At 44.1% G+C, this 25286-nt stretch overlaps 1 protein-coding gene across 2 annotated transcripts in view; it reads right to left on the bottom strand.

Annotated features, from left to right (window-relative positions):
* The window catches only part of Cachd1 (cache domain containing 1), a 230084-nt gene that overhangs the window by 13198 nt on the left and 191600 nt on the right, over positions 1–25286 (bottom strand). For both annotated transcript variants that reach the window (XM_051164720.1, XM_051164722.1), the window contains 12 exons: positions 24951–25068; positions 22498–22666; positions 17539–17681; positions 16715–16896; positions 15309–15419; positions 10242–10364; positions 8654–8753; positions 8451–8567; positions 3877–4037; positions 3475–3561; positions 1430–1546; positions 161–312 (listed from right to left, as the gene is read on the bottom strand). In XM_051164720.1, coding sequence (XP_051020677.1) covers positions 161–312; positions 1430–1546; positions 3475–3561; positions 3877–4037; positions 8451–8567; positions 8654–8753; positions 10242–10364; positions 15309–15419; positions 16715–16896; positions 17539–17681; positions 22498–22666; positions 24951–25068 — 1580 coding nt within the window. The remainder of the gene's footprint in view (positions 1–160; positions 313–1429; positions 1547–3474; positions 3562–3876; positions 4038–8450; positions 8568–8653; positions 8754–10241; positions 10365–15308; positions 15420–16714; positions 16897–17538; positions 17682–22497; positions 22667–24950; positions 25069–25286) is intronic.

Below are 25286 nucleotides of genomic sequence, written 5' to 3'. Positions count from 1 at the left end.
CCAGCTCTGAAGATAATTATCTGCCTTGCTTTTATAACTGAGGATGACTGGCAAACAGATCAGGGAAGTTGGGCAAAGGATTATAAAGATTTCAGTCCCAGGATACAGGCGGAAATTTGCTTTTAAGAGTCAAATCATCATGGGTCCCTAATCAACATACCGATGGCTCCCATGTCATCAACGTAGGGACTTTTGGCTCCCACGATCCCCCCGAAGCATTCTTTCTGAGGTGCACAGTAGGATTTGTCCAGGTGAGTTTTCCCATCACTGTCCACCACACACCATTCACAGTCCAGCACACCGAAACAGTCCCTGTGAGATCAGCAATGGTTCAGAAAGCAGCGTGGGCCGAAAGCAAGTGAGCTGGCCGATAGCTGGATCTTGGGGCTCCATTGATGACAGGCATTGCTCTGAACAGCAGCCTGTCCGGGCGCTTTCCACATCAGGTGGTGCTAGCAGCCGTTTGCCTGGGAATGGCTATTGCATGCTTCTTGGCCCCTTGAGAATGAAAGAAGGCCAAGTGCTCTCTGAGGAACCTTACAATCTCCACACATGAATCAGTGGGGTCTTGTTCAAAAGCATCTCAAAAGATCAAAGGCAAATGGCTCCCACGTTTGCTTGGTTTTGGTCTAACATGTCTCAAGTGTGTAGTAATTATTGTTTTGGGTATTTTTTTTGGGGGGGGGGAAGAAAATAATAGTAAAGTATATTCAGGAAATATTAGTCCGTTTAAAAGAGATTTCCTCATTTCTAGTCTTGTGGGCTGCATGCATGGTGGTGCTCCTAGGAAATTACACCAGAGGCAGTGCTGCTAAATGCAGCATGAGGACCCATGTTAATCAGTGCTAGGGTAACCTTTCCTCAGCTCAACTGAACACAAGCCTAACTGTGCCCTCTGTGCCCTCGCTTCGCCCGATCGCACAGCAACCAGGGCCAGAGAGCACAACCCCCGACCCCCAGATCTGCCACAGCCTCTGCCCTACGCCTAGTCCAAGATGCCTAAAGGGGAGCAGCCTGCAGCAGGGGACACAGTGCCTCAAAACTTCCCAGGGTAGATGTGCTTTCTAAGATGGGAAAACTGGTGAGTTTTGAAATACTTCCCTTGGTGGCTGCTGGGTCTCGCTTGGAATCCCAGGAGATCCTAATCTCTTGCAACATCTCTTGCACTTTGCTTATTACAGCAAAACAAAAATAAAAACATCCCACCCATAGTGGAGGCCCCCCTTTTAAAAGCCTATAGCACGAATGCCAAATACCTGTAGCCAGTGGGAATGGAATATTTCACCTGGGGTACAAAAGGCTTATAGCCTAAGAGTCATCCTCCCTCCCCCAAGGCTATAGCTTTAAGGCATGAAGACCAGGAACCCAAGCACGGGCCACAGATGCTCAGTAGGGCTGCCGGGCACTGATGTCAGGGAAGGCCGCGTACCCACTCTTCATCCTCTGGCTGCACTTGCTGTTGACACACTGCTTCAGGGCATCCTGCAGGCTGGGGTCAATAGCTGTGTACGTCACTGGCTCCTGGTGTACCTCACAGCTCGGGTTTCTATGCGGGAAGCAAGTCTGGAGGTTAGGGGCAATGACACCCATATCCCAAACACCTAGGTCTGTGATAATGTCAGAGAAATCTGAGTTTTTATATTTGTATGGGTGGCTTTGCCACTCAGTGAGGCCTTGGGTCAATTCACTTAGCTACTGAGTTGCTTAATTTCTTTATGTTTGTGCACAATAGAAATAATATATATGCGCTTATATGTACACACACATACACACACACACACACACACACACACACTCACACCTACCTAATATCATAAACAACACAACAGGAATGTATAAATCTAAAACATGCTCAACTTTCTGTGTTCACAATCCTCACTCTTACTTTTCTGGGATAACAACTGTGAAGTTTAATGAGGATCCCTTTTAGACACTGTTTTCTATGCTTAACAAACATATATTATGGTGGTTTACATATGCACACAACACTGAGTGTTTCCTTTATGTTCCAGGAAAGGAATCTAGCCTAATATTAAGAACTTATCCATAATATGAATAAATATCACCATTTCATGCATGAGCATATGTATTGTATAAGCACATATGACAGCACCTGTCTATTTATCATACAGTTAATTTTTAAAAAACCGACTAAATGTAAAGTCCCTGATACACGGTAGACTCATAGAAAATGCTTGTTTGTTTTTATTACATTGGGAGTCTTTCTCTATTGCGCTCTTTTGAGGCAGGGTCTCTCACTGAACATAGACCTCTTTGATTTAGCTAGATTGGGATCTGCCTGTCTGTTCCCTGGATGGTTGGGGTTACAGGCACATGCCACTGGCTAGATTTTACAGGGGTGTGGAGAGCTAAACACAAGTACTCACATTTGTATGAGAACTTCACCCACCCGAACCATCTCTCCAGCTTTAATATAGCACACACACTCTTCTTTTCTTCTTTCCTTTTGAGATAGGGTTTTTCTGTATAACAGAGCCCTGGCTGTCCTGAACTCACCTTGTAGACTAGGCTGGTCTTGAACTCACAGAGATCTGTCTGCCTCTGCTGGGACCAAGGGTGTGTGCCACCACACCCAGCTAGCTGCATGGACACTTTTTTCTCCCAAGACAGAGTTTTTCTGTGTAGGCTTGGCTGTCCTGGACTCACTTTATAGACCAGGCTGGCCTCCAACTCATAAAGATCCACCTGCCTCTGTCTCCTTGAGTGCTGGGATTAAAGGCTTGCACCACCGTGCCTGGCTTGCACATACACCCTTAACATTTCACAGCATATATATTTGAACCTCAAGGCAGGCATTATTTGAAATCTGTCTTACTGATCAGGTTCATCATTAGAACAAAGCACTTTGTATACTATTAGCCCAAAACAATTTTATAGACAACATGACGATAATATGGACATTATACATGTACACATACGTTCATGTACATACATGCACCTAGTGCACATGCACACATACGTTCATGTACATACATGCACCTAGTGCACATGCACACATACGTTCATGTACATACACGCACCTAGTGCACATGCACACATACGTTCATGTACATACATGCACCTAGTGCACATGCACACATACGTTCATGTACATACATGCACCTAGTGCACATGCACACATACAAATATAAGCACACACTTGCGCACACACACACACTTTTACTTGTTCTCTGCATTGGTGAGGTTGCCAGTGCATGCACACACACGTGCATGCACACACACATGCATGCACACACATGCATGTACACACACACACACACACTTTTACCTGTTCTCTGCATTGGTGAGGTTGCCAGTGTGCACCCACACACACATGTGCGTGCACACACATGTATACACACATGCACGCACACACACACAAATGCATACACGCACACACCCTTTACCTGTTCTCTGCATTGGTGAGGTTGCCAGTGCGCACACACACACACACACACACACACCTTTACCTACCTGTTCTCTGCATTGGTGAGGTTGCCAGTGCACTCATTCACCTCCAGGGGGCACTCACAGGGACATTCACATTCATTTTGCTCCATTCTGAAAAGCAAACAGAATTACTAGTCAGAGGTAGGTGTTAGCAGAATATCATACACACACTAGGAGATTAAGATTAAAAAAAAAAAAACCTTTGCCAGTTACAACTGGCAGTGAAAATGAAGCCAGGGCCAAAGATTTAAATTGCATTTGGCCTGAATCTGTAGCAGTGGTGACAAGGTTGTGTGAATAGCATGGAGTTAAAGGCTTCTGTAACCCTGGATTTTCCCTTCCTCAGGACATGCCCCCACCCCCTCTGCTTAAAATGCCTGGCATTGGTTAAAATATTAAACGGTCCAAGAACAGAGTCCAGCCTACCGGTGGCAGTTGAGACAGAGACGGTCTACCATGCTGCAAGCGCAGAAGGCGAGAGAGTCGCAGGTCTCGTTGACGATGCCGACAAACGCATTGGTTCCGGGTATCCTCGTCAGGCGGTACTTAGAACAGTGGCTGCCATGCACAAGGTTTGTCAAATCCCCCTACAGAAGAGACGAGGGGTCAGAACTGACAGACGGCAGTGCACAGACATCCATCCCTCCCACCCTTCCTCTCTCTGGTTTTTAAGACAAGAGTCTCTCTGTGTAGTCTTGGCTGGCCTGGAACTCGCTCTGTTGCCCAGGCTGGCCTCAAACTCAGAAATCCTCCTGCCTCTGCCTCCTTGTGCTAGGATTAAAGGCCACCACCACCTGGTGACTTAGCCCTCTCTTGCAGAAAGGATAGAATAGCTTAGATTCTGATTTATAAGAGCATCACACAGCCACTGTTGCACAGTTTTAGTTGATTTATTTTTATCTATGTGTATGTTTGTGTGTACCACATGTGTTTGTAGAAGCTAGAATAGAGTGCTGGAGCTCTTGTGGGGGTGCAGTTACAGAAGCTTATGAGTTTCCTGACATGGGTGATGGGAACCAAACTTAAGTCCTCTGGAAGAGCAACAAGAGCTCAGGGCCACTGAGACATCTCTCCAGCCCCTAGAGTCATTTTTAAAATGTGGGCCAGAGAGCCAGCATGGTTACACACGCCTTTAATCCAGCACTCCGGAAGCAGAGGCAGGCGGATTGCTGTGAGTTTGAGGCCAGCCTGGTCTACAAAGTGAGTCTAGGATAGCCAAGGCTCCACAGAGAAACCCTGTTTCAAAAAACCAAACCAAAAAAAAAAAAAAAAAAAAAAAAAAAAAAACCAAACCAAACCAAACAAACAAAAATACCACCCCCCCAAAACAAACAACCTCCCCAAAACAAAAAACCCCAAACAAGCAAAACAAAAACAAAACCAAAAAACCCCCCCAAAATAAAAAACAAAACAAAACAAAAAACTACAAACAAACAAACAAACAAAATGTGGCCCAGAAAGCACTGCTTGTTAAAAACATTTGTTTTCACTTTGGTGAGAAAGAAATTACAGGTAATTCTATCAGTAAGATACAATTTTAACTTAATAGTTGATATATATATATTTACATAATTATAATTATATATTACATCTATTCACACAATTATTTATATAAATGTAAATTGTCATAGCTAATTTTGTTATGCTTTTTATTTATATTTTAAAATTTTATTTTATGTTCATGGCTGTAGTGCCTGCGTTTATGTCTGTGCACCATGGCAGTGCCTGGGACTGCAGAGGCGACAAGAAGGCTTTGGATTCCCTGGAACTGGAGTCACAGATGTGTTTGAGTGGCCATGTGGATGCTAGGGCTTGAACCCAGGGTCTCTAAAGAGCAGCAAGTGCTCTTAACTGCTGAGCTATCTCTTCAGTTCCTCCTTTCATAATCTTAGGAAACAAGGTAACATTGTTGTTGGTTACTGTTAACTGTTACTTAGTGTGTTGGGGGTCGGGATTAGCTTCTGGAGAAAGACCTAGCCACTCTGGGCGGCACCATTCCCTAGCAGGATCCTGCACTGTACAACAGCATAAATGGAGCTGAGCAGCAGCATGCCTTCCTGCCCTCGTGCTCTCAGCTTCCTGATTGTGGCTGCACTGTGAGCAGCTGCTTTACAAAGCTCCTATGTCCTTGGCTTCTCTTGTGTGGTACACTGTACCCTTGAACTGTGGGGCAGAATGAACCCCTGGGCCTTTGGCTGCTTTTGTCAGAGAAGAAAGTTTGTTTCTTAAGCAAACCTAATTAGCTCCAGAGACAGACTGATTTCTTGCTTCTACAGCATTGACACTGAACTAAGACTCCGTTTCTTCATTCCATAGCTAGGGAAGGTGATGGGCAGCTTCTAAGAGTGCCACAAAAACTCAGACTTTATTATGATGTCATGTACCAAGCATCTTTCTGCAGTTGTGTCAAATGTCCTAGGCAAATTATTTCAACTCACACTGGTGTCCGTGTTATTCATCTCTTAAAATGTGTGTGACCAGGAGCCCAACTTTGAGGGTTATAGCACAGACACTTAGATTCTGGATGAGTTTTGTTCTATGTGGAAGAATGCCACTTCTGGGACGTGTGGTGACATAGCTTATGATGCTCTAAAGCTCCACTATCCACAATGCTCCAACTGTATTTAGGGAGAAAACTTCAGCTGTTAAGAAATTCTCTCTCGTAGCTGGAGAGATGGCTCAGAGGTTAAGAGCTCTGACTGCTCTTCCAAAGGTCCTGAGTTCAATTCCCAGCAACCACATGGTAGCTCACACCCATCTATAATGTGATTTGATGCCCTCTTCTGGCCTGCAGGTGTACACACAGACAGAGTACTGTATTCATAATAAATATAAATAAACCTTAAAAGAAAGAAAGACAGAAAGAAAGAAAGAAAGAGATTACCTCTCCCTTGCCTGCTGCAATAGTACAGTTGGTGAAGGTACCTGCCACCCACACTGACAACCTGAGATTCATGTTGGGGAACAACATGGAGGCGAGAAAGAACCGACTTCCTGCAAGCTGTTTTCTAACCGCTGCACATGTGCTAGTCTTTGCACATCTGTACACCCGCACACAGTGCAACCGAAAAGGCGATAGGAGACAAACTATTCTTACTCCCATTCAACTAGAACGTGCCTTCCAGAAATGTTTCTACTCCAGCCTTGCGGCTTTGCCTACAGAGGACCCTGGAAACCATTGTAGAAATGAACTACACGCATAAAAAGAGCCAGACTTTCATAGAAATAACTGCCCCACTTCTCCTCATCTTGCGGCTCAAAATAAAGTGGGGCCTAAGGGGGGAAGCCATAGTGGCATTGGGCACAGAATTTTGCAGCCTTACGTGTTGAGGTAACCAGGCATTCTGGGCACGGTACTTTGAAACCTCCTCTTTTCCACTGGGAAACTGCTTTTCACAATCAACTTCATGATATTTAAGATTTTCAGTTTAATCCAGCACATTAAATTTATTTTACTTTTTAAAGATCTATTTCTTTCAGTCTCATGTGCATTGGTGTCTGGGCTGCACGGATGTCGGTGTGGGGGCTCTAGGTCTCCTGGGCCTGGAGTTATAGACAGTTTTGAGTTGTTATGTAGATGCTGGGAGCTGAACCCGGCCGGCTCCTCTGAAAGAGCAGCCAGTGCTCTTAACTGCTGAGCCATCTCTCTCCAGCCCGAAATAAATTAATTTTTAAGTGCACATTTAATGATTGGCAAACATACATGCCTATGTAAACTAGAAACTTGCTTCCTGTCAGTAAATTTCTGTATGTTAGTTCCTTCACCACCACGCTCTCCGTTTTTGTTCTTTCCTAACTAGATTTTAAGAATACAGTTAGATATTTAGCCATGTAAATTTTACAGCAATTCAAAATATGTAGAATGCCATAAGCTACAAAAACAAACAAACAAATACTTTCAGGATGAATCCCACAAGATTCCCCATGATCAGATGGGAAGTCAATGGCTGACGTAGGCTGGCCTTCGGAATCCAGGCAGCTGACTCTTATCTAGGAGACAGGAGCCCATGGAACCATAGACATTTGTACAGAGAATGGGAACAGCTCTCAGGAGAAACGTCAAAAGGGTAAGGGATGGGTTAGAGGGATGGGCTTTCTTAGTTGTCAACTTGAATACATCTGAAATTAGCTAAAACCCAGGCACACCTGTGAGAGATTGTTTTTTCTTAGTTAAATCATTTGAAGTGAGAAGACTCACTTCTAACCTGGGTTCTGGAGGTGGGAAGGAGATCCACTTTGACTCTGGGCCATCTCTCTCTCTCTCTCTCTCTAGCAAGGCTATCCCTCCACTGGAATTCGAACCTATTCCTTCAGGATTCCAGCATATACTGATAACCAGCTGAAACATCCAGCCTTGTGAACTGACTAACTATGGGATTCTTGAACATTCTGTTGGTAGATAGCCACTGTTAACTAGCTGGACCACAGTTAACTAGAGGCCTGTAAGCCCTGCCCACCACACCCTCTCTCTCATACACACACACACACACACACACACACATACACACACACTTTATAAGTTCTGTTCCTCTAATGCCGTGGTTCCCAACCTTCCTAATGCTGCGGTCCTTTAATACAGTTCCTTGTGGTTCTGATGACTCCCGGCACCAATCAAATTATTTTCATTGCTACTTCATAACTAAAAGTTTGCTACTGTCAGGAATTGTAATGTAAATATCTGATATGCAAGATATCTGACATTCGACCCCTGTGAAAATATCATTTGATCTCCAAAGGGGTCACAACCTACAGGTTGAGATGCACTGCTGTAGGGAACCATAACTGAGACCGCCGGTATATTAACCAAAGCAGGGTACCAACCCTGTGGCTTTCAGAAAGTCCCTGACCTACCCTGGCCTTTTGCCCTATAATTACCAGAGTGAGGGTTTTACTAAAGTCCTTCCCAATCCCGAGGTTCCGTGACTCCCAGGCAAGGGAGCAGGCACAGGCATTATGCCCTTCTCAGCCCACACAGAAGCCGGTGCTCGCATGCGGCTTACCACCAGGCTCGTGTTGAACTTGTAAGATCTCTGCACTGTTCGGTCACTGAAGCTGTTGCACAGGTTCTTCTTCACAAAGTTGGGGTGGTTCAGGATATCGTTTGCTACGAGGGGCTCCTGCCAAGGCCACAAGACAGAAGACAAGTGTCAGGTAACTCTCCAGGCTGCTGCAGATGGAGCTGACCCACTGGGCCAATGAATACCTTGTGGGTGATGTGTTGCTGCTCCAGAGGCGCATGACCTTTGGGGTCAACGAGGGTTGGATGAGCCACCAGATAACCTCTGTCCTCCATGATGAAGCACCTGACCCAAAACAAGTGATGTCCTTCAGTCACAAGTGACGGCCATGCTTTCAGAGGACACTCGACTGGACCTGCCTCAGAACAAACTGCATTGATCTAGACTTATGGGGGAAAATAAAGGCAGGCTCACTGGCAAGCAGACATCTTTTTCCTGAGGTGACAGACTACCTGGCCTCCAGATTATGGTAAGAGTAACATATTGCTCTGTGGTCACCTATATGGTTAGTTCATAGGGCACTGGTTCTCAACCTTCCTAATGGTGTGACCCTTTAATACAGATCCTCATGCTGTGGTGACTCCCCCCCCTCAACTATAAATTATTTCATAACTGTCATTTCGCTACTGTTATAAATCATAGTGTAAACATCTATGTTTTCTGATGGCTTTAGGAGACCCCTGTGAATGGGTCATTTGACCACCCCCCATAGGTTGAGAACTACTGTCATAGAGGATTCGCCTACCCAATTCAAGTGTGAGGAATGTAATGAAATCTTTTCCAAAGATATTAGGAGGATGCTAGCTCTTTTTTTTTTTTTTTTTTTTTTTTTTTTTAAGGAAAGAAGTAAACAGGTATCTACAGACACAAACATAAACAAAATACAACACTGAGTGCATAAAAAAGGTCCTCGTAGGGACACTAAGTAGAGTTAGAGCTACTTTAATCAAGACTATCTTCTGCTTTCTTCCCCTCAGCATTAGTCATAGCAGCGGCCAGGAGGCCTGACCATGGCTAGTAAGCATGAGTGTGAGTTTCAGCAGTGACATGAAGCGTGAAGCACAAGACTGAACTCAGAAGCTATTTTTAAAAGCAGCCTGCGCTGAATCAAGGGAATGCCCTTGCTTTGATCAGACATTTTCTTTTGAAATTCAGCAGGCAAAGTCTCACAGTTCTGCGAGCAGCTTTCTGGGAAAATGTAAAAGTGCAGTCTAAGCAGCTGAAATTTCACGAAGATTGGCTTAATGACTAAGTTAACATCAAAAGTGCTGCCGGAGAGAACCTGCCCTCTGCTCTTCTCAATACCAAAGTTGAGAGGACCTTCTAATCACTGACTCTAAGAGAAACAAGGCTTTGGGGCCCTATGCTATTTCTTCTGCTATATGCTGTGTCTGTTTGTCTAAATAACAAACAGCACACACCTTTGAAAAAAGGAAAGAAGGGCCGGAGACATAGCTCGGTGGAAAAAACACTCGCCTTGCCATTGTCCAGTAGCACACTTTCTAATGAACCCTTGAAAGCTCATAGGGCAGGGAGTCTGGTGTTTGAAGCCATGAGTTAAGGGACCTGTCTCAAACAGATACCTAAAGTTGTCCTCTGACCTCTACCAATGCGTGCAGCATGTGCTCTTCCACATGTCTTAATAGGAGCCCCCCCCCCCCCCAGGCCATGGACTCAATTTCCTGTACTGATCATAACCATGTGGTTTACATCTGATGCTGACTTGTTCTTATTTTGGGAGTATACAGGAAACGGTGTCCCTTGAGGGCTTACCTTATTTTGTTGCCACCATCTTGGTTACAAACTGGTAAGAGATCCATCAGAACCTTGTAGAAGTACCTCAGTGTGAAGTCAATGCCCATCACAGCCACAGTGTGTCCGGAAGACAGCTGAGTACTTGATGTGAAAGAGACGAATGCGAGTAAGAGTAAGCACGACGCTGTCTGGTGTCAGAAACACACCCTCCCATTTCCTAGCCTGCAATTGCTGACTGACTGAGCCTAACATGAAGATGGTGTGAGAGAAAACATTAAGACTTTACTTATGGCTTTCTGAGCAGTTGTGGAATATGGCCACCCCTGACCCCCAGCATGTTCAGAGTGGCTGGGATTTTTAGCAGAGTATAAGAGTGAGCGGTTGCTGGAATGGCTACTTAAAATAAAAACTTAAAAGATTATGTATGTATGTATGTACATACATATGTATTCATGTATGTGGGTGCATGCTTGCCACAGTATGTGTAGAGAAGAGGACAACTTGGGGGAGTCAATTCTCTTCCTTTGCCATGTGGCCCCAGGGTTCTAACTCAGGCCATCAGGTCCCAGTAGGTCCCCTTACCCACTGATCCATCTCACAGGCCCTACGGTCACTATCAGCAAACTTCTAGAAAAGAAATCTGAGTGGCTGTCATTAACTACTTCCTTCATTGTTCTGGTAGGGAAACAGGTCTCTTGGAGACTGAGGGAGCACAGTAAGGCCACACAATACTTATCAGGGCCACTATCCAGTTTTCTTTCCACAACACCATGGTGGACTCTACTCAAAACAGTTACATGGCGCTGGAGAGATGACTCAGAGGTTAAGAGCACTGACTGCTCCTCCAAAGGTCCTGAGTTCAATTCCTAGCAACCACATGATGGCTCACAACCATCTATAATGAGATCTGGTGCCCTCTTCTGGCATGCAGGTGTACATGCAGACATAACATTGTATACAAATAAAGAAAAAAATAATTAAAAAAAAAAAACCAGTTATATGTAAGAAGGAGTCTTCTGCATTGCAGGCCAGCATACCCTCTATGCTATAGCACCACTGCTCTTGAAGGAGGAGACCGCAGGTAAAGCTGGGCAGGAAAGCCTAGTGTTCCTGGCTAACTTTCTGGAAAACATGGCGTCAAGTCCTGGTATAGCTGGTGTTATTTATGTGGCACCTGGATGCTATTTGGTCTTTCTAAAGCTTTAGTTCTTTATATGAAAAGAGAGAGCATAGTAGTACCTTTAAAAAATAAGCCTTCTACTGAAATTAAATGTGATAGTGCTTACAATGTTCAGCAGGTTGTCTTACATACAATAAACACCTGGAAACCAGAAGTAACTCGGCGGAATACAGAAGGGTTTGCCAACATGGACCACTAAGAGTCCAACATCTACAACCATCTACCTGCCTGATTATCAAGAAAATACCAAAAGAAAAAAGTGACATTATTCCTAACATAACTATTTTATGGTGGTCTTTTTCTTTGCTTTCCACAGTGCTGGGATTTAAATTTGGGGGCCTAGTGCCAGAAAGGCATTCTATGAACTGAGTGACAACCTAGCCCACTCTCACAGTAGCCTTTATTTTAATATTCTCCCCCTCTCTCTTCTCTCTCTCTCTCTTCTCTCTCTCTCTCCCCCCCCCCCCTGTGTGTGTGTGTCTGTCTGTCTGTCTACAGTGTTGTTATATATGTGTGCCACATGCATGACCGGTACCCTGGAGGCCAGAAAAGGACATCGCACTCCCTTGAACTGGTGCTGGGAACCAACTGGGTCTCCTGTAAGAACAAATGCTCATTACTGTCGAGCCATCTCTCTAGCCCCCTTTGTGGTAAGTTTTGGAGGCTTTATCAATGTGTGGGCACTGAAGCTTGGAAGAGTGAGGCATTTGGCCAGTGTATGGAGCAATCAGCGTATTCATGGACAGAAACTTACTGTCTAATTCTCAAAGCTGCTAAGTCAGATATGCAGGGCTGTAAGCAGTTTTACACTATTTAATTTCCGTGAAAGAAACTAGGAAAGAATTGTAGTTTGTGTTTTATGAAGGAAAAAGTTAGCCTGAGAATGGTTAAGAGACTTAGACACCACCTTTTCCCGTATCCAGAGCAGTACCAGAGGCTGGCACTTTTCTACAATACTATGTAGTGGCTTCAGTGAAAAATAGTACTCAGGAATTTTGGGATATTTTATTTCTCAACCTTCTCTGAATGGCAGCTACCTGCACCAGTAGAGTCAGTAGATGCTGAAGTTAATAGCATGCATCGGCCCATGTAAGATCTGTATTTTACCTGAATTGCAGATAGGCATACTGTTACCATAGCAACTCAAAGAATTTTATAGAACTATCCAGCCAAGTCTACATTTCTAAATATAATGGGGCAGGCTGATGGTAATACATGTAAGCAATTTTCCCTGTTGAGATCGTGTGACCAGGCCCTTTATCTCCAGTAGTGTCATCATTCAGTATGAATGCCCAGTTATATTATCAGGCCGCTAGCCAGAGTGACAGGTGAGCGCTGAGCTGGGAAGCCCTCTCTCACTCTCCACCAAGGCACATCTGACACCAAGGGTGCGTGGGTGAGCTTCAGACAAGTGGAGCGTCTGAACCAGCTCTTTCTTCTGACCAGTTCAAACGCTCAAGTTCAGAGCTTGAACAGCATGAAAATAAAATAGTCACTGTCAACTTCAGCACTAAGCACTCTCCCAGACATCACCTCTAAGTCAGTGCCCACTTCCCATGTTCCTGGCACTGTCCTATGAGCTTTTACATATTACTTAATTTAATCAGCAAAGTAATTGTTTTTGAGATAAGCTCTAATACCCCTCTAACCTAGTGATGAAACAAAACCAAAGAGGATTGTTTATAGTTTATTGTTTACTGTTTATGTATGTTTATAATGTTTCCCAAGCTGGCACCTTTGTCAAGTCTCTCTATCAGCATAAGACCACAGGAGCTTTGGCTGAGCAACAGAATAGAATATTGATTTGGATCTAAACTGTGATGAAAGAAAAAGTCACAGCTCTAACTAGTTAAACTGCACCCAGCTTAGCATAAATATCCCCACGATTGGGGTTGTGGGATACATTTTAAGCAGGGCCAAAGCAATATGCTCATCCTGAGGGATCTGTATTCACAGTGCCTTCCAGTCCAGGACTGAAACTGGATTTTTGTTGCTGTTAAAACTCATAGGGTAAACAGAAAGGTGACCAAAGAAGCGAATGGAAACTATTGCATCCGAAAAGTCACTGTGTTTTCCCATCATGCTTCAGTCGAGCCAACGCCATAAAGGTTGGCAAAGGAAGCTGATGAAATTTCTCACACTTATCTCATTCTCAACAAAAATGCTTACACACATACATAGAAACTCACGAATTGGCCTTTTGGCCATGCACCAAAAGGACACAGCAGAAGCAAGGCTAAGAAGCTGCTGTGAGGAGGGCCTGATCGGATCCCTCACTGGTATCTTTGAAAGGCCACCCAGGCCCCTCGTACTGTAGTCAAAGACGAGGCAGCCTCTGTTCTTGGAAGAAACAGTCTTATTTCCTTTTCCTCAACTGACTGGAGGAGGGGCGGGGGGGGGGGGGACACAAGCCTCGCTCTCCAGACACATGTGCAGGTGTGCGGCCACCAGATGGTGTGCTACAGGAGTCCTGAAGGATGGACTCCTTGTGAGGCTTGCGGGCTGCGGGCTTCTGTATGAAATCCGTGTTATGGGAGAAGCCATTGCCCTAGAACCAGCATTCGGCTGGCAGCAGGCGACACGGGCTCAGGGCTGGAATTGCTTTCCAGTTATTTTCTCAATGAACTGATGTCAGAGGAATTCGCACTAGTTGTCAGTCACTTGAGGAATGAAGAGCATCACTGAAAAGCAAGAGAATCTGCTTCCTCTATATTTTAAGGCATCATGCCAGGTGTCAGTCAAAATACGGTCTTTCTTGGGAGGAAACAGCTATTTGAATAACAGAGGGATTAAAGCAATGTGCCTTCCCATCCCAAATGATGTCTATAGCAACACATTCTAACATATGTCCAGCGACACTGACATTAGCCAGCATTCCCACAACATGAGTTTTCAAAAGGATCTTATTTTCAAGAGACATTTTCAAAAGTACAAGACAGAAAACCAATGCAAACAACTGATATAATTCTAAAGAGTCAGACACAAATACAAGTCTGATGCTCCAGTATATCATTAAAAAAAAAAAAAAAAAAAAAAAAAGCTCCTTTGCTTGAAAACAAGAGCAACTGAAGCAATAAAAACTGTCCTGCATGGAGGTCTGAGGTTGATGACAACTTCCTCAACCACTCTCCATTTGGCTTGTTGAAGCAGGGCCTCCCACTGGACCTAGGATTCACGCATTTGGTCAGTCTAGCTAGCCTACTTTCCCCCAGGGTATCTTGTCTTCATCTCTTGAGTACTGGAATTTCTACAGGCAGCCATATGCACCCTGCTTTAAAAAATTATTTACCTTTATTTTATGTGCACTGGCGTTTTGCCTGCATGTGTGAATGTGAGAGTGTCAGATCTTGGAATTACAGATAGCTGTGAGCTGCCGTGTGGGTGTGGGGATTTGAACCCAGGTCCTCTGGAAGAGCAGTTAGTGGCCCCATCCACTGAGCCATCTCTCCAGCCCTCCACTCTGGTTTTTATTTGAGTCCCAAGGGATTCAAACTCTTGATGAATTTATTTTTTTTCCTTTTCTTTTTTTAATATTTATTTATTTATTATTATGTATATATACAAAGAGGGCATCAGATCACATTACAGGTGGTTGTGAACCACCATGCAGTTGCTAGGAATTGAACTCAGGACCTTTGGAAGAGCAGACAGTGCTCTTAACCACTAAGCCATCTCTCCAGCCCCCTCTTGATGGATTGAAAAGGTGCCTGAAAAGGATTGCTGAGAGGTCTCAGTGGGCAAAGGTGACTGCATCAAACCTGATGACCCAATCCCTGGTCCCCAGTTGTCCTCTTACCTCCACATGTCTCCTGTGCATGCAGGCATGCACACAAATACATGTCAAATAGATTAATAAATGTAATTTAACAGATTTTAAGTGACTAAAAATCAATGAAAATAATTACCTGGATGAATGAATTGTGTGACTGATTGTCACGACATAGCCAGCTCCTCCAACATCCAGGTAAGGGCCAGTCAAGGAAATCAGACCTGGATTGGCTACTGCGTGAAGATACCTAACAAAGACCCAAGAAAAGTCACGTGATTTTAGGCATACAGTACTCTGTAATTTTCAAGGAACAGTTTGTATGTAGCTCAAAAACACTTATAAACTGTGCTGATATTATTTTTAAAATCAAAATAAATCTTCCTTAAATTAAAGGGAAAAAAAGGTTTTGTGTGTGTGTGTGTGCGTGCGTGCGTGTATGTATATGTGTGTGCGTGTGTGTATGTATACGTGTGTGCGCGTGTGTATGTATATGTGTGTCTGCATGTGTGTATGTATATGTGTGTGCGTGTGTATGTGTGTGTGTGTGTGTGTGCGTGTGCGTGCGTGTGCATGCATGCGTGTGTGTGTGTCTTGTCTGCTTGTCTGTCTGTGCACCATGTACATGCCTGGTGCCTGTAGAGGCCAGAAGAGGGTGCTGGGTCCCCTGACGTGGGACTGGGAATTGAACCTGGCTCTTCTGCAAGAAGATGGCTCTTAACCTCTGAGCCATCTCCCTGGCTCCTTGCTTCTTTCTGAGGAGCTGGGGTTTGAACTCATGGCTTACCCACGCTAGGGAAGTGCTTTTCCACGGAGCTGTAGTCCCACCCAGATTCTCACCTTTTATGTCTGATCAAAGTACCGACATAGAGTTGAGAAACTGAGATTTTTCTGTTCTAATACATACAGGACTCTGAGCTTTTACTGAGACCTGTAGTCCAGATGATTCAGAGCGTACTATAGAAAAGGATCAATGAAGGAAAAGAAATAAACAAACATAAAGAAACCACCCAGGATTGTTACAGGTGGGAGTGGGCATGAAAAGCTGACTCCCGAGTGAGATAGCTGCAGGTCAACACAGGATAAGCAGCTCTGCTCTTGGCTTATGCTGCCTCCATGCAATAGTGCCTGGCTAGCTTTGGTGTGAAAAGAAAGCCCAGAAGTAAAAAAAATATTCCTAAATTTTTACATGCTCATTTCCCATAGGCCATACACGACCTATGCAACTTGATGCCATAATTACATGGAGTAAAATGAAGAAGTATTTCATTCAAGATGACCCTCCAGTCATGCGGCGGAATCAAGCAAGTCCTTAGGGGTCAAAAAACGGATCAATGTAAAACATTTTAGTCTAAAATTTCAATAGAGAGATAAAGTATTACAGTCAGAAAAAATAACCCACAAATCTGATACTATTAAAAAAATTGAAAATAATTTTACCCCCTTGGAAGTGTCTTCTAAGTGCCTACAGTTGCTTTACTGTATGAACTTATCATGTCTCTCCAGGCCTAGGAGGAACAGGGAACCGAGGCCCCTCAGACTCACCACTGTCTCCTCGTGGGATCAAATGCTTTGTCCATAAGGGAGCCAGGATAGATTCTGAGGACGCCATTGGGCGTTGCTATGTAACGGCGGACAATGTACGTGTTCAGGGAGCTCATTTCCATCTGTGTCATCCATTCATCTGTGACGTGGCTGGTCGCCATCACTTCATTTCTGACAGAGAACTAAGAGACAAAGGGAGACATTGCAGGGCCCCTTTTAAAAAAAACTCACATGAAAAAGAGTGTGGGCTGCTGGCAGGGCTCCCCAAGGTTCTCTCGCAGAGAAGCCAAGCCCAATTACTTCTTGAAAACCTTTCCACAGCAGATGGATGTGGCCAAACTCGATGAAAACAAAAGCTCACAGAATACAGTCAGGGAGGCATGCCTACTCAGTTGTTCACCTAGCCAGCCTGTCTCAGTTTAAGAACATTCCTGTGGTGAATCATTAGACACACAGCACCCTTTGCCTCTTTACTATTTTACTATTGTATTTATCTCAACAGACTGCAGAATACTTCTTTTCCATAGGAAAAATGGAGTGGTAAATTTTCTCTGCTCTGTTTACCACACACTCTACTTGGAAACCCCCAGTGCATATGAGACCTGTAGTAGACCCTTCCTGAGGCCCACTGGGCTTTCTATTCCATCAAAAGGGTCACGGCTGACTAGTCTGCCCTGGGGCACACACTCTGCCTTTTTGCCTTTTGGCTGCATAGGTCCAGATGCAAGCAGGGTTTGATACTTCAAAGGTTCATGGTCAGCACCCCTTCCCTTCTGGGCTTGTGGAAAGCGGGCCCCCGAGATGTGGCCCAGGCCAGTACTTACTTTGAGTCCCGGGTTAGCGATGAGGCGAGTGTTGTCACTGAGATAGGCCGTGTAATGTTCCACCATGCGCTTGGTCTCTGGCTGACTGAGGTGCTCGTAGGGGGAGGAAAAGCTGCCGGCAGACAGCATGACGGTTGGACTTTCTGAAAAGGACCCCAACAAAGCAGGCCTCAGAACACAGGGACTTCATCTTGGCACCAGACAAAAGCATCACTTAGGCTCTGCCAACATGTCTGCTACGGTGGCTTAGTATCTTCCACGAGGACACAAAGAGCTTGACAGTGAGAGCAAAAAGAAAAAGGGAAGGGAAAAAAAAAAAAAAGCCACATTCTCTTCCTTCAGGGAGCTGAGGGTCCTGTGATTAAAGCAGGGTGGGGATGCACCCAAAAGGGCACAAATGCCGGATGCAGGAATCAGGAGAATCAGATATGCAAGCTGTGTGTTTGTTAGGAAAGAGGGTATGGCACAAACATGGAGCCCGCCTGGACAAAATCTGCGCGGCACCGTTTCCTGGCTATGAGATGTTGGACAAGCATCGCAAAGAGGGGAAAACAGCAACACCAGTTCTCTACGGGGATGGCAAACAGTGCTTGACAGGTGCGTGCAGAACGGTACAATCCGTGGTACCTGTTTGTATCCACATTAGCAATGTTACTCAGGAAGAAGAAAGATGGAAATGTTGGCATCAATGGAAAAATCAAATTAAAAAATTATTATCGCAGGTGGCAGGCAAACGTGGCATAAACAAAGCTTATAGAGCATCCCCTGCATACATCCCTAAATATTATTTCTACATGAAAACTAGTTTCCTATTTGAGGCAAAATCCTTGCAATTACTCACAGTATGAAGCTAAAACTTCTGTTTTAAATTTTTTTTTTTTGTTCAACCTTACCATATTTTTATTTATTTGGAAACAGGTGCTGGTTGGCCTGGAACTCTCTCTGTAGACCAGGCTAGCTGCAGAGATTTGCTTGCCTCTGTTTACTGAGTGCTTAAAAGCACCACCCTGACTGTATTTTAAAATGTGTCATAAAGCACCACCATATGTTTTCTGTGACATACAATGTTTTACGACATGTCTTATATCATTAAAATCTGTTGTTTTTTGTTTTTTTCTGTTTGTTTTAAACTCCTTTTGAGAGCTCTCCCACATGATGTTTCAGTGTGACCTGGTGAGCTTGGTTTGTTTGTTTTGATTTTTCAAGAAGGTTTCTCTGTAGCCTTGGTTGTCCTGGACTCACTTTGTAGAGCAAGCTAGTCTGGAACTCACAAAGATCCACCTGCCTGTGCTGGGATTACAGGCAGGGGCCCCCACTCCTGGCAACCTGGTGAGCTTTTATGTGGTGGACATAAAAAACAAACAAACAAACAAACAACAAATCAACAAACCAAACCGAATTTGGGCTGAGGCTAGGTGGAGTTCTTGCTAGGTCCTGAGTCAAGAGATAGAAAAGGCACAGAATAACAAAAAACTAAAGGGAAGGAGTGGCTTCAAGCCCAGACAAAGGGAGTCTCTTCTAGAGCATGACCTGCCGCATGACTCTCTCATGTGGCTCACACAGAGAGGCAGTACGCATGGTAAAAAGCAGTTTCCAGTGAGAGGCAGCGAGAGCCTAGTCACATCGTGGATTGTGACTCCATCCCACCTTAAGGAGGACGCAATGGGCTTGCGTTGGGGGGGACAGAGAAGGTCTTTTCATTTACTTGAGGCCCCACCCGTTAAGGATATTGGACCTGACTTCCTCCCCCTCTGAGACCCAGAAAGCTACTGGAAGAGTTTAAGTACACAGCCCCCTCTTCCTTAATTTGGTAAATACTTGAATGGTAAAAAATATAAATAAAAAGTGGCATTGATGATGTCTGCCTTCTATTAAAAAATCTTCCATTCTTCATTATTGTATACGTTTTCAGTGTTTCCTCAAGACATTACTCCAGGTTGATGTTTGCATCTATGATTTTCAGTTGTCCTTGGTAGGAAGGCATTCTAAGAAACTGTTGCTTCTCCTGATGTTACTTATTTTCAGAGGATGATGGCCTGGGAGACTGCTAGTGCGCTCATGTCATGTAATCAAGGAGATACAAAGTAGAGGCTTCCAAAGGCTGACCCATAACATGCTGTTGACTTGTCTTCATAGTCAGTGGTCCATCCCCGAAAGTGTGTGTGTGTGTGTGTGTGTGTGTGTGAGAGAGAGAGAGAGAGAGAGAGAGAGAGAGAGAGAGAGAGAGAGAGAGAGAGAGAGAGAGAGAGAAAGAGAGGGTGTGTGTGTGCTTATATTTAGAATGCTTTGGATTCAGTCACAGAGAGCAGGGAGAAGGAATCTAGAGGAAAACAACAATGGAACAGAAATACACTTAGGTCAAGAGTGTCCCAAGGGGCCCAGGGTGAAGAAAAGTATAGATGCTTTGGGGAGCTGGCTTTCCTTACAGACACAGACACTGGCATTGTAAAAAGGTGGATGCAGTAAGACAGCTGGGCACAAAAGGGGAGAACACAGCACCATATCAGACACAAAGCTTTGTGTTTAGGACATAGACATACAAGTTTATACATTTATACACACACATACACACACACACACACACACGTGCATACATACAAATAAAACTGCCTAGAAATGTGCTTTTAAACTACTTAGTTCTTATGTTTCCCATTCCTTTTTGGTTGCATTTAAATGATCTTGTGTTTACTTCCCCTAATGAGTGAAGCAAGACTGGCCCTGATGAACCTTCCACATTGCTCAGAGTTCTCCTACCAGATCCGTGAGCAAGGGTGGCACAGTGGAAAGTGCTCCCTGGGAAAGTAGGCACTGGCCCAAGGTCTGTTTATGTGACCTGGGATCAGTCAATCAGACTGTGTGTTTGAGTTGAAAAGTGTTACACTGTTTGAGTACACTCATGAACAATGCTGTTCAATAGTAATATTAATACAATGCAACTTAAAATTTTTTGATAGCCAGAAAAGCAATAGGAAATAATTGAATAAATTGTGATAATATAGTTCTAGAATATTAAAATATGATAATTTCAGTATGTAATTAATATAAAAAAATCTAGCATGAGAATTATACTTCTCGTATATCTTGATTTTGACTTTCAAGTGCTCAGCAGCTGCACAGGTAGCAAGCAATAGCTAAAACACTGGACAGAGTGGCTATGAGAAAGTATTCAAATAAGATTTAAGTATGTATACTGTAGCTTCTTCCTCACCATGGACTGAACTCGCACTGCCTCCAATCTCAGGGCAGTGCCTCATCTCCTCCAGCATTCATGTTCAGCTTGCTGGCTCAGAACTTAAGGTCTCACATTAGCTTTTCAGTAAAGCATTTAATTAAAATGTGAAGAATTATGTTCTCTTTTATATAAAACATAGAACATAAGCCTCAAAGCATGAATCAAGTTAAACAAATAAATGTATGATCTAGCGTTCTTTGATCATTAGCACAGGCTTTCTCTAAATTGTTGACATTTTTGAAGTGGGCCACTTAGCCTGGGTTGGTCTTTTGGCCTCAAATCCAGGAAGAATTTTCTAGAAAGGGATTTAGAGGAAGAAGTCAAGTTCCAGTGTTCACATTTGGAAACTGTAAAATTGAGACACATCTTTGGTCTCCTTCTGACCTGTGCCCCTCTACTTGGTTTGCTTGCTGTGTGGTGGTCATTAAGTTCTTTGAATACTAAATATTTCCAACAGGGAAAAAGAAGGTAGCTCTTTAGGTAAACAGGGGCATCCTGTAGTGTATTGACTACATAGGCTATAAAGGCCTCCTATGTACCTGGTCCACATCAGCCTGGCCAGCCAAGTGTGTATGACTCAAATATCAGCTTGGCCAATGGGTACATAGAGAGCACTCACTATCTAAACATAGGGGAACTGCAGGTCAAAACCACAATGCAGCATCACTTGACCCCATCAGGAATGGATCTTATCCAGAGACTAAAGATAATGCTTTCTGATGAACATGGGGTAAACAGGGAAGCCTTGTATACCATTGGTCAGAAATGTAAGTTAGTGCAGAAAGCCAGATTGGAAGGCAGTATAGAGGCTCCTCAAGAAATTAAGACTATAACTATCATGTTGTTCAGCAATTCCACTCCTATACCCAAAGAAATGACGTCAGACTGTGGGAGACATTTGGTAACTCCATGCTCCATGCGGCACTGTTCATAATAGCCCTAAATGAAAACAGCCTAAGTGTCCATCAACTAAGAATAAAGAAAACATGGTACAGAAATATAATACTACACAGGCATAAAATAGTGAGATCCTATACAGAACTGGAGATCATTGTGTTAAATGAAATAAGTCATGCAAAGAAGGAAAAATATAGCATGATCTCATTCAGGTGGAATCTAAAAGTCGAAGTTGAAACTAGAATGGTCGTAACCAGATCCCGGTGTAAATGGAGAAGGGGGAGGTAGGGTGTGGTGGGAAGGCAGGCAAGGAAGAGTTGATAAAGGATACTAAGTTATTATTAGATAGGGCAAGAAGCTCTGGTGAGGTATTGCATAGTAGAGTATATTTTGTTGTTACTATCATCATCATCATCATCATCATCATCACCATCATCATCATCATCATCATCATCACCACCACCACCACCACCACCACCACCACCACCACCTTCTTCTTCTTCTTCTTCTTCTTCTTCTTCTTCTTCTTCTTCTTCTTCTTCTTCTTCTTCTTCTTCTTCTTCTCACTCAGTAGCCAAGGCTGTCTGGAAACTCAATGTGTTGTCCGCGCTGGCCTTCAGCCCACAGTGGTCTGCCTGCCCCCTGCCTAATTACTGCCTTACTGAAGGTGTGAACCACCATACCTGGCTGCTTCACATATCTTCTAGAACTGCAAACATTTAGTATTTGAGGAGTGGGCAGGGATCAGGATTCCAACAAATGTTTATGACGAAGTCTTACATCTTAATGAGTAAGAGCATGCAGGCAGCTGAGGAGCCCATGGGCTTTACCTAGGGTTGCTAGCTGCTTGAAGTGGAGGCAAGCACTGGGTTGTCCTAGAAGATCTAGTCGGTGATACAGGAGCTTGCTGCTGGGCACGGTGTTGAGGTTTTTCAGTTGTTTGACAGGTATTTCCGGTTGTATCACCACAATGCACAGAATGAAGGAAGTGTCCTGTACCTGTAAAAGAGAAATAAATAAATCAGCAACGAATTCCTAACACAGAAAATGAAGGTCCCGTTGCACATATCCTTTTCTATTGTCTTTGTCTTCTCACTGGGAAGGTACTAATGTGATGTTGGATGAATGCAGGAACGATGTAAGGATTTCTAGAAGGTAGTTTCTGTTTTCCTTTCTTATGGCAGGGGACTCGTGTGTGACCCAATATCCTACAGCTAATGAGTGAACAGAAAAGGGCGCCCTTGGGAGCTGTGACCCTGGTTTGTGACTTATGCTTAGATAGGTTAATGGACGTGTGTGTGTGTTATGTGTGTGTGTTGTGTGTGTGTGTGTGTGTGTGTGTGTGTGTGTGTGTGTGTGTGTAAAGCAATCAGTATAGGTAAGAGTGCAGTGCTTATTTCTACTTTGGCTTAACATGCATTTAAGATGCATAAGAGGAACCTGGGGTCTGGCACAGCGACAACGTGCTTGAGTAGTTTGCCTGTGGCCCTAGGTGTACATCCTTTAGCCCTAAGAGAGGAAAACAAGCATTCTTGGTTTTATAGAGGTGTCCTGGGAGATGACTATCCTTAGTCAATTGTGAATCCTCACTAAGAGAAGGGCTCAGGGCCAGGCATTACAGAATCCAGCATATCTAATTTGTCCATAACCAACCATCCTCTCCCAGGCTGGAGAGAAACACCATTACTTGTTTAACATTACAGGAAGCACAAATTCCATGATGGTCTTGCCCAGTCTACCTGGGCCAGCATTTCTGTCCAGGACAGACAAGTGCTGGTGCTTAGTCTAGTGCCTTAAGCTCTGTAAACTTTCAGATCCGCTTTCTCTTAGAAATGGGTGTGTGAGTAAAAGTTAGGGAGGAAAATGGCTTCCTGAGAATCACAAGCCAATCAATGGCTCGCGGCAAACAGTGGTGGTCCTGAAGCCACTGTTAATCACAACGTAAGAAGGCACTACTCATGGTTCCTGGCGCCACGGGGTCAAGGAGCTTACTGTGCTGTCTGACGGCCACACACACCTGTGCAGCATAATCAACCACAGTAGTGGAGGAAAGAACTCAGTTACACTTTATGTATTCACGACAACACAACTTCAATCATTAGTTTAGGATCTATATTTCTACATATACAAATCCTAAAAACCAGTATGCTGTCTTATGCTGGCACCAGCCACATAACCTCTGCTTACTCTGTGCTTTGGTTGTATCAAGCAGCCAGGGAGAATGACCGACACACATCATGGGGGTTTGTGTAACTAGCAAGCATGACTGCATCTGTTAAGTTCAGTCATTAAAATTTGTGGACAAAAAGTAACATCCTTTCTTCTTTTGGTTATAGAGTCCCGGGCCTTCTAAGAACATTGTTTTACCACGTTGAGGGGGAAAAAAAAAGGAGTAGAGTTATTTGTTTCCCTATGATTGTGAAGCCAGCATGACTGGGGCTGGTAGGAAAAAGCACACGCGCATGCATGCCTGCGTGTCCTAGGCATGGCTACACTGCCAATCTGTGCTGAGGACGGACACTTCCAACTCTGAGGCCTCATCTCCTTGAAGCATCTCAGAGGGCATTTATGTTTTCACATCTTCTTTGTAAACCCCTACTTGTTACTATCTAAGTTTAAATTATAAAATAGCAACAACAACAACAAAAAAACCCAAAAAAACAAAAAAAAAAAACCCAAAAAAACAAGACCAAACAAACTTCTAGAAATGGCATACATTGAAAAAAAAAAAAAAGTCTGCAGGTGGTCCAGCAGGTGGAAATGCTTCCTGCCAGCTGTGATGCCCTGAGTCTATCCTGGTGGAAGTAGAGAAACAACTCCCACAAGCAGTTGCTTCGCCCCATGTGCCCACACATGTACAAATAAGTAATTGTAATAAAAAAATCATTTGAAGAGCTTCGGTCTAGCTGCATAAATTTATACTGCCAGCAATGTACCTCTTGCATGTGTACACACAGAGACTTGTCTGTGCAGAAAAAAAAAATTCTGAAAACCGACTGAAGAGGTGATGATGGGAAATGGGTCAAGGGGAGGAAGGAGAGGATCGATTTTTCTCCCTTTATACCCTTTTATATGATTTGATCTCTTTGTCATGAACAATTACTGGTCTTATAAACAAGAAAGGAAAAACAAAACGCAAACCATCTGTGGAATGGCTTCTTCCCCAGGCACTTCAAATCTGGTTAGTCACATAGCCTGAGCCAAGTTCGCCAGTGTTCCCATGAGAAGAGCAGTGACCTGGGCCACGTGGCCCGTCAAACCCAAGCGAGCTCCTTGCACTCACCACCTTCCAGGCATAGCTCACGTTGTAGGCCTCCTTCCCAGTCTCCCTCAGCTTGCTGATGTGCCAAGACAGGGAGGAGTTCACGGGGACTGTGATAATCCGGCTGCCTAGAGGGAGGCTGTGCAGGAAAAACAGACTTCAGTGCCTCAGGCAAAAGAGAAAATTAACACTTAAAGGCAAGGAAGAAGCTGTGCCTTGTCAATGGCCACCTCGGGCTTCTGAACAGCATTGGAACTCATCACTTTGGAAAGCCATAATAGGAGACTTTTCAATTTTGTGAAGGTATTATGTCAAGTGCATTCAGAGCCGGCCCCCAATGCTAATTCCTTGCAGAGA

The sequence above is a fragment of the Acomys russatus genome, chromosome 2, assembly GCF_903995435.1.
Source record: "Acomys russatus chromosome 2, mAcoRus1.1, whole genome shotgun sequence".
Taxonomy (NCBI): domain Eukaryota; kingdom Metazoa; phylum Chordata; class Mammalia; order Rodentia; family Muridae; genus Acomys; species Acomys russatus.
Note: the sequence above shows the minus strand (reverse complement) of the source record. Positions and strands in the feature narration are given on the sequence as shown.